Here is a 10,761-nt window from a genome sequence, read left to right as displayed (position 1 = left end):
TCGGGCACCGCCTCGGCCTCCGGAACAGCCTCGGGCACCGCCTCGACCTCGGGAACAGCATCGGGCACCGCCTCGGCCTCCGGAACAGCATCGGGCACCGCCTCGGCATCGGCCTCGGGAACAGCCTCGGGCACCGCCTCGGCCTCGGGGACAGCATCGGGCACCGCCTCGGCATCGGGCACCGCCTCGGCCTCGGGAATAGCCTCGGGCACCGCCTCGGCCTCCGGAACAGCCTCGGGCACCGCCTCGGCCTCGGGAACAGCATCGGGCACCGCCTCGGCCTCCGGAACAGCATCGGGCACCGCCTCGGCCTTCGGAACAGCATCGGGCACCGCCTCGGCATCGGACACCGCCTCGGGCACCGCCTCGGCATCGGCCTCCGGAACAGCATCGGGCACCGCCTCAGCCTCCGGAACCGCATCGGGCACCGCCTCGGCCTCGGGAACAGCCTCGGGCACCGCCTCGGCCTCGGGAACAGCCTCGGGCACCGCCTCGGCCTCGGGAACAGCATCGGGCACCGCCTCGGTCTCGGGAACGGCCTCGGGCACCGCCTCGGGAGCGTCCTCTGGGCTTTGAGGAACGGTAGACGCCTGTCTCCTCCTCCTCCGTCCTCTATGTTGGCGAGTCGGCGACACCTCGTCTGGAGACTCAGGCGTTGAGTCGGCCATCTTGTGCTGTGGCGCTGGGCTGGCGGCCATCTTGTGCTGTGGCTCTGGGCTGGCGGCCATCTTGTGCTGTGGCGCTGGCTCCGCAGCCATGACATTAACCGTCTTGGGAATCTCTAGGATCTTGGACAGCGTAGCGAAATAATCCAAGAAGGAGTCAGCGGCCCTCCTGGGCGTTGGCGCTGAGCTGGCGGCCATCTTGCACCGTGGCGCTGGGCTGGTGGCCCTCTTGTGCTGTGGTGCTGGACCCGCGTTCCTCATGGGCAGTGTCGCTGGCTTTCTCCTTCTGCCCTGGTGAGACGGCGGCTCTGGTCCCTCCCACGTGAGCCCAGAGTCAAAGGGGAGCCATGGTGGAGAGCGGTGCTGGGCTTCCTCTCGCCCACCTCCCCCTCGGCGCCCTCCCCTGGTCCCGCGAAACACGACCAGGCGGGTTCCCTCAAACTGAATGCCTCTCTCCCGCTCGGAGGCTGGGGAAGAAGCGTAACTCGACATACCGCTGGGTCTCAAAGAGACGGAGTCCTTCTGTCACGTCTGGTGTACAGAACACACAGGAGAGAGAACCAATAGCGGGTATGCCTTTTATTAGGGGTTAGTCCACAGAGCATAAACAGTCCAGGCGTGAGTCGAAAACCGGAAGAGCAATCCAAACATAAACAAACACGACGGCAAGGCAAGGCAAGATGACGGGCAAGAATTAACGTACAACATTAAACAAGGACTCCGTGACTGAGACTCAGACAGACCAGGTATAAATACACACAAGGATGATGGGGAAACAGGAGACAGGTGGGGAACACAATCAATTACCTAAACAAGGAGGAAGGTGACCAAATAAGGGAGACAGAAAGTGATAAGGTGATAGACACCGTGAGAAGGAGGACATCTAGTGGACACCCAGGGACACAACCCAGACACTGTGACATATCCAAAGCGACTTACAATTGCCACATATGTCAGAGGTCGCACACCTCTGGAGCAACTAGGGGTTAAGTGTCTTGCTCAGGGACACACTGGTGTCTCACAGTGGATTCGAACCCGGGTCTCTCACACCAAAGACATGTGTCTTATCCACTGCGCTAGCACCACCCATATATATACACTATTCCTGCTCAAGCACTGGTTCAAAGAAGAAGAAAAATCATTTGATTGGCATAAATATCTGTTCGTGTGGCAGCTCTTTCAGCCGCACGACTGCGGGTTGTGTTCCCACTTCACACCAGTACAGCTTTCTGTTATGAGGGCCCCCCTTTTCCCCACAAACAAAACTCCCATTAACCCTCACTACATTACAGCAGCATCAATCAAACGGCACATGATAGCCATCAACCACAGCACAGCGTCCTCCAGCAGGCACCTGACTGCAGCAACACTTCTACTTACATGAGGCGTAAACCACGATAAAAAGCCCTGACGGTTAGTTACCACATTCTAATTTATTTCAATTTTCATATTTGAATTATCATTAAAACTGTATTTGATTATCACGATTTGAAAAACTCCCAGTAATAATTCATTAAAGTTGGTAAGAGTCAAAAGTCAATGTATGACTGAAAGCAGAGAGTGAGAGAAATTATATGAAAGAATGTATGATTTCTATGAATGCATAACGAGGAACCAACTGTCTTCAGAAAATATTCAATGACATTTGCTTTTCATCTGCCCTCCGTGTAAGTAAGGAATAATTGATGATGGGCTGTTGAATTATCAGAAAATAATGCACACCCGAGGTGCTGCTGTGGCCACAATGTGAAGCGGAGTGTGTGTGTGTGTGTGTGTGTGTGTGTCTGTATGTGTGTGCGTCTGTGTGTGCGTTCGTAAGGGACAGAGAGAGCGGGAGAAAATGAGTATGTGCTTTCTGTACATTAAATGTCAATTTGTGGCAAAAACATGAAAGGAATTTGTTGTTTTTATCTTGATGTTTACTATATTTATTAGCTTGGTCAGCGTCATTTTGGGTTTTGCTTCTTTTGTGGCTGTAGACTATAAGGATCTTTAAAAATCACAGAAATCATTTTGTGAAGTGATACTGTATGGAAATGTAATGCAGTCAAGACCTGCCTGGAACTACTTTAGCCGTGCGTTTCCCTGAAAATAATTGCACACCTTAGAACATTCGTCAGCCAATCAGATTCAAGCATTCAACAACACCGTAGTATAACACCCAATAAAGTAATGTGCCAGCTTTGTTTACAGAGGTTACTGTAGAAACGGTTTAATTTCACTATTCGATAAGCGCCACTTACTGGCACACAGTGGATTTACATTTTCATTCAGTTTTCATTTTTGTTCAGACCAATGTGAAAATTGGAAGACATTTTTGTTGCTAATCTTATCCGGAAAAACAAGCTCAACACTTCAGATAATAAATTAAAAATTATTCAAAGGTGGAAATGTGAGGTTTATCATTTTAGATTATTATTATTTTTTTTAAACTTCATTTGAACATGCAGTATATGTTAGCAGATAACATCTTATGTTTTAAGTCAACCAACCTTTAGTATACACTTAGTATAATGAGTACCTTTTTAACACTGATAACCATAACCATTTTGGTCACTATAATCGTTGTATGAAATTTTCGGAATATTTTAGTTTATTTCCCTATTAACTAGTTGATTATTATTATGTATATTACTAGCATATTGGCTTTTTATCAGTATTATACAAAGCACCTAATCTTAAACAGCAAATTAGGAGTTTATTGAGGGAAAATTCAATGATATTAGTGTTAATGCAGCGTGGCTGGGATCGGGGCCCGGGGTCCGTGCCCTTCTGCCAGCCTCATGATATCCCGTAGAGCGAAGGCCCCCGCCGTGCACGGCTCCTTCCTGCTGACTGCGGCATCAGAAACTCAAGAAGCAGGCGGTCTGGCACTGGTCTTCCCACTCCAGACCACAGCAACAGATTATGACATGAAAAGAATTCAAGGAGCTTTCTGGATTTAGACTTAGAAATAAATAAACCTCAGCTTTCCACTGGGATGGGACTTGGGACATAACTACTTGTAAAGTGCTGCTTACATGAATGAAATGCCATCTACCTACAAAAGCAAGTTTTCTAAATGTTACGTGCCTAATTTTTTTTTTTTCATGTCAAAAAATTGCCCAAAACTCACTGTGCCTTAAAACTCGCTGCATAGGCTAAAATTATTCAAAAAGGTCAAAAGCTGCTGTGTTTGAAACATTTGCAGTTTTTGTAATTATTAGTAGCTTGTTTTCTGCTTTATTTTTTTTGTTTTTGTTTTTTGCAATTGAAAAACTTTGTTCTATCCCAACCTTTATAATAAGCAAAGCATTCAACATGTTTGGACTTACCGGGAGGTGTAAACACTGCAACACTTTCAATAAGAACAACCCTATTCAAAGCATCAACAAAAGATGGTTAAAATTTTTTTTTTGATTTTTGAATATAATAATGCATGTAGAGAATGTTAAAGCCCCGTGGTCGGTGGTGAACTGGGTCGTTGGGTGTGATAATCTCAACAAAGCTTGCCTTAAGTACACACAGGTGAAATTAACCCACTGGCTAAAGCTCAGTTATAAGAGGCACCTGTGCGCTGACTGCTGCGGCTGACGCATGCTTTTAGATCTCTGACAGCACTGTGGCTCTATTCCAGACGCTCCGCTCACCAGCGCTCTGTCACACCACATCAGGACGGATTTCTATCCAGCATGCTGCTGCTTCTAAATCTGTGCACTGCATTATTATAAAACAGTGCTGTTTGCTGACTGATCAACACATGCTACAATACTCTATAGAGCATGCAAAAGCAGCTCTAGAGTACAGTGTATCCCTGCACAGCAAATACTAACCTGACGGTACAATTCAGGAACACATCTAGTGAAATTTGCTCTATTCTGACGGCACCCATTCACTGCAGAGGATCAACTGATGCAATGCTACATTTCACAGCAACAAACTCACAGCAGTGCAGCTCACAAGGGTTCAGAGCAGCACCAGTGTGTCTGATGTTCACCACATGGCTCATACTAATCTTGAAGAGACTATATAAGCCATACTGAACAACGTACCGGCAGACAGTCGCGGGCGAGTTCTGGGCGTCTGCATCTCTTGGCGGGCGTGTGGCAGCATGTGGTAGCGCTTGGCTTCATTCACCAGGTCCCTGCAGGCCTCTGAAGATTTGATCAACTCCTCGTTGTCCACCACATTCAGCAGGTAGCTGGGATGGATGAACGGAAGCCGCACAACTGCCAACAGCTCAGACACATGCTGGATACAGGACAGACGGAGAGGAAACAGAGGATAGAAAGAAAGAAATGAGTGGGAAGAGAGAAAGAAAGAGAAAATGTGAGTTAGCGTTGTGCATTGCACTCTCTTAATTGTGGTAAAATCGCTCCATGCATCGCTACTTTACTATTTTTAATGACTAACAAAAATATATATATATATATATATAGCTCTGGATAATTAAGTTTCAAAAATTCACACAAAAATGTATAATGATGCATTTGGGTATACAAATAATTAATAATAATAATTAAATAATTAAAAAAAGTTTATTTAAAATGAAATGAAAAGGGTAATTAAATTAATTAAATTAAATACATTTCTTTAATGAAATTTATATAACATTAAAAAAATCATTTAAACTATGAATGAATACATAAAATAAATGAATAAATTAAAAACAAATACATGAATAAATTAATGTTATGTTTAATAAAATAATATTGATAAATTAAACAATTTCATTACAACTGATTTTGAATAAATAAATGAATTAAAAAAATAACACATAAAATTAAAATGTATTAAAGAATAAACACTTTTGATTTAAATAACATTTGAAATATAGGGATATTTATAATTCATTTATAATGTGAATTTATAATAAAAAATATTAATATAAATAAAATATTATAAATTAGTAAATGAATGAATGAATAAAATGAAATGCTAAATTAAAAATGAAAGAATGAACAAATTAATGAATTAAAGAGCAAACAAACAAAGAAATAATGTAAAATGAATTCAAAGTGAACAGACACGTGTTATATCCATGTATCTGGTAGATCTGTTAAACACACATAATGCCTCTGGTCAACACTCACACCATGATCCCGAGTGTTATCAGAGCTGGTCAGTTTTTATTTGTTTGATAACAGGCCGTGTGAACAGCTTGACATACAGGTGATCCTTTCCAAACGCTGCTTTTTTGGGGCTCGATCAACAGCAGGTTTCCATTGTGATCAATCCCAGCATGCCATCGCTCCTTGTCCACTATTTCTCCAGCGGGAATGTCAACACAAAAAGACACGGACAACAGCCAGTGCCTTCTCACGCAGATTCATTTCAAAAGGACCATTCGTTACGAACAAACCACATCTGCATGCCAGAACGGGCAGCATTTCCAACCAGAAAAGAAGAAAGGTCAGTGATTTACTGGCGGCACTGGTGGCATTTTACTAAAGTCCCCAGTGAGACTGGGAAAATCGGCACCACCACTCTCAGATAGTTTATCAATCTGGCATTTCAGGTAAGAACTCTAAACCAGTCGTTGTGTGAGAACAGATCAAAAAAATGAAAAATGGTATCTGAAAAAGACGTTTCTAGCAATCTAGAGCCAGCATGGCGGCCGAAGAAATCCCTCAGGATTACAAGCATTCCCTCCACTTCTCAGGCAATCAAGACTTATCGACTGAATGATCTAGGAATCCAAATGCAGCTCCGCTCACCACTCGCCTGAGCCTATCTGCAATAATGTCATGCCATGAGGGAGCCAGACTATGGCACGCTGAATACCAGATTAAGACAGCACAACCACAGCTTTACTGGGGCAAAAGGCTTATGGATGAATCATCAAACACAACATTCAGCAGCCCAAAAGATGAATGCTGCGAAATGATGTTAAAACATAAACGCAAGGTCAGAAAACATGGATGCTTTCAGTGCTAACATATCTGAGCTGTAGTAAAGATTGCAATGTGATGCACACAAGTGATTCCGGATGAGATAAAATGCATGCATTAGCCTCTTTTTCACTTTTTCGACAATCATGGGAAGATACAACAGAACGAAGAGCGAATGATCCACATTGGATGTGAGATTCATGCTGGACTTGTGATGGGAAATGTGGTTTTGTTGTTCAAATCTGTTGCATCGATTCTAGACCAACAAAATCTCTGGAGATTGCAGATGCATTTAGTTCAAAATAAAGGTCATTTAACATATGGATGGATTCATTCTAAGCTTTGGATGGTATTTCACAGAACCGAGCTGAACTGGACATATATTCACATGCCTTCAATACAAACACTGTCACACAAATGACGCGATGTCTGTTTTTCATGTCTCCCTTCGTTATATCTAATGTGACCACGCCCCCGCGCCGAACGCTCTATTCAGATTCAAACTGAAGCGCGCAGCTTGAATACGCCTATAACAGAAGAAAAAGCAGCGAGACTGTTCAAGTTTTTTTTATTTTACTGTTTGCTTCGCGATGAGAGGAATAAGACATAATTCACTCCAAAAAGATGTGATGTGGTTGAGGATTTGAGAAATGGATTTCCTCAGAAAAAAAGAATGAAGCACTTTATTCAGCAGAGATCATAAACATGAGTAAGTCTCTTTTTATTTATTTATATACTTTTACTAGTTTTCACATAACGTGTAAACATTTTACTAGTTAGACTTTTCCCAAACTATAATTCCTGACTAAATGTATAATCAAGTGAAACATTATGAAGTTTCAATAACAATATACAACACTATACCCTTCAAAAGCTTGATGTAAATAATATAAATGTAACAAATAGATAACTGTAACAAATGTAAAAACAATGCTTTTCTTTCAATTTATTCCCCCTAAAAACCCAGAAAAACATTCTCAGCTCTTTTCAACATTAATAATAATGATGATAATAATAACAACAAATGTTTTTTTTTTTTTTTTTGTAGAAAATAAGATTGTTAAAAGGATTTCTGAAGGATTGTGTGACTGGAGTAAGCATGCCAAACAATTTAATTGAAAGTCAGCTTTGATTGTTTCTAATAAACTGTTTAACTGCTCCCCCAAGTGGATATTAAATTATGTTGTGGGATAATTAAATATATTCTTAATAAACTACAAACATAAAATAATATAGATTTATTTTGTTCTCACATTCTCTCTTGTAACTCCTCACTCACAGTGGCACAGATGACTGAAAGGCTCATTATGCAGCTCATTATGCAGCTCATTATGCAGCTCATTATGCGGGCCTTTGTCTTCTCAGGTGTAAATCACAATGATATTCATGGTAGTTGACGCCTACTCGCATATGACTTTTACCAACAAAAAGTGTCTTAGAAAATTTAAATCAATATATTGTTTTCTGTGAGTGAGTAAACAAGATGATTTTTACATAATTTAGAAAGAAAAATTCTAGGCTACAAGCTCCAGTTCTCAAAAATCCCGGGAACGATTGTTCTTTATGTGTTTTTTTGCCTTATTCAAGCGTTTTAACATTTTTAGTTTTTCACTAACCACGCATAATATTTTTTTTCTCAAAAACACAATCATGTACATACATGCATTTCACATATTATTACAGCCCAGTTTGTGCTGATTACAGTGAGATTAGTCTTTACCCATTTAGATATTTATAAGAAACTGAAAAAAGCACAAATGTCAGGGCATGACAAAACTTCTCCAGGCCCCAAAAATACCCTTAGACTCCAGAGGGTTAAAGCAAGAAAAAGCTAGATGTATATAGTAGGCTACATTTCATACAGAATGGCAATTCAACTGGCACAGGCATAATGATATTAATAAAAAATAAATAAACGTCATGTTAAAATCATTTTAAATAAAAGAGAAAAAAAAAAGAATGCAAAATAAAATAAAAATTTTAAATTGAATAATTAGTTACTTAGAAATCTATAATGAAATGTTACAATGAAATAACAAATAAATCCAACTTAAAATAAATAACAATAATTTAAATTAATTAATCATAAGTTGAATGAATACATAAAAATGATATAAAATAAATAATTTTATTTTAAGAAAGTCATAAGAAAGAAAGAAAGAAAGAAAGAAAGAAAGAAACGTTTGTATCACTTCTAGAATAATCTAACCTTAGGAAATACTGTGCATTTTGTTGAAAACAAAGGACAAATAACAGATGATTCATTTTAGGCTTGGATGGTATTTTTGAGTTGGCAAGACAAAAAACCTCACACTCTGTCTGTATACACTCACATGCATCTGTCAGTCCTGACACAGTGACACTTCACTGATGCACAAACTTCTCAGAACAGATCAATCTGAACGCAGCAGAACATTTGAGCAGCACGTTTACTCATCAAACTGCTATTGATCTCTGACAAGTAAAAACTCCAACATCTGTCAGCCACAGTTTCTGATTTAATACTTTTGACAGATATTCCCATTTACAGGAGGAAGCGACTTCACATTGTCTCTTTCTTTCTCTCAAGCTGATGAAAAGACAAATCACAGCAAGACATAAAAAAATCTGTTCCCTAACATGTAAAACATCAGTCTGGAATACTTGATTCTGGTTGGTCATCACTGCATTCTGCGGTCAAGTTTGTTAGGTTCATAGAATCAAAACTTTTTAAGTTCAAGGCAATTAGTAGCAGTTTACACCACTGTTAGATTTACAGGAAACGGCTGTGACCGCAGAAGCACACTAAGGTAGCTCTTGTTTGCATAATTACAGCTATTCATTCTCAAGAGCAAAGTGTTGGCATTTTTAACTAAGCAGTTAGATTAGTTAGTTTAGATTAGTTAGATTAGTTTTGTATTAGCCTAATACAAAAATATTAAATCTGAAAAAAAAACTAAAAAAACATCTTCAATACAATAATTACCACAATGCACTGCAATGCCATGCTATAAAATAAAAATTACTTTTGGTAGACTTCTGATACATATTGAGGATATTTCTGATATATCTATGTAAAATCTACCTTGGGGATTTGACTGAAAATAAGAATAGTAAAATAAAGTTAAAAACAGTAAAAGTGTTTGCATGTTAATCTAAGCAATTATATAGCAAGAAAGCAATAAAAAAATGTAATGTAAAAAAAAAAATACGTTAAACTGCAATGCAATAAATGAAATGCAATTAAATATAAAATTTTGGTCGACATTTCAGATATACTCGCCCACAAACAACATGTAAAAAAATGAGGATTGGTTTGAAAACAAAACAAAACCAAAACGTTTAAATAAAGTGTAAAAACTGGAATATGTCTGCATTTTAAACTAACCAGTTAGGCCTAAAAAAAAAAAAGTTTGGTTCCGGTTGGTTGTCAGTTGAGGTCATTGGTCGGTAGGGATTTATTTATTTTTTTTAATTTTTTTTTTTTTCTCCAGTGGCAGTTTTACACACACACACACACACACACACACACACACGCGTGCTGATTTTAAATGTGTGTACCGGTACTTTTACGACAGTGATTCTGTATTCCCGTTTAAAGTCTGTTGTTGCCATAGACACGCAAAACGCACACACACACACACAAAAAGCCTTCGCGGGAGTTTGACAGGCGATCTCATAGTAGATTAACATGGAGGATTTGAACTTGAAAAACGGAGTGTACAGACATCTTTTTGTAGTCAAACAACATTCTTTGTTATGTTCATTTATGTGGTTTATTTGATTTTGATGCTATAAATTAACTAGAAGCAAGAGACGATCAGTTAGTTTTAACTGATGATCTAACTTACAGCGATCTGTTCGACACATTCAAGAGCCACAAAACGGTATTTATTGTTTACATTTCTTTAAAAAATGACCACATTTGAAAGGTGAAATAACCAAATGAGACTTTGTTTCATATTAAAAGTAAGCTGGTAATGTTAATGTCCTGTCTGTCAGCATGTTGTCAGTGCCCTCTCTGTTCCGCGATATATTGTTGACTCCCCCCTCCCCCCGTGTTTCTCTTAATGTTACGATTTCCAAACCTTAAGTTATAGCTCACTTTAGGAATTGACAGTTAAAGGGTTTTGATGCAATACTTAATGGTTTTTAACGGATTACTTAAGTGTAAAACAGCATTTAAAGGAAACTGTAATTTAATTAACGATGTGTGAAAGACCGTTCTTCCCCAGTCTCATAAAATA

The 10,761-nt window shown here is 39.7% G+C and overlaps 1 protein-coding gene across 2 annotated transcripts in view; it reads right to left on the bottom strand.

Moving 5' to 3' along the window:
* The window catches only part of LOC132111261 (kelch-like protein 29), a 127,623-nt gene that overhangs the window by 42,900 nt on the left and 73,962 nt on the right, over window positions 1-10,761 (bottom strand). For both annotated transcript variants that reach the window (XM_059518411.1, XM_059518412.1), the window contains exon 9: window positions 4,697-4,895. In XM_059518411.1, the coding sequence (XP_059374394.1) occupies window positions 4,697-4,895 (199 nt within the window). The remainder of the gene's footprint in view (window positions 1-4,696; window positions 4,896-10,761) is intronic.

The sequence above is a fragment of the Carassius carassius genome, chromosome 31 (assembly GCF_963082965.1).
Source record: "Carassius carassius chromosome 31, fCarCar2.1, whole genome shotgun sequence".
NCBI classification, from domain to species: domain Eukaryota; kingdom Metazoa; phylum Chordata; class Actinopteri; order Cypriniformes; family Cyprinidae; genus Carassius; species Carassius carassius.
This window is presented reverse-complemented; position numbering and strand designations above follow the sequence as displayed.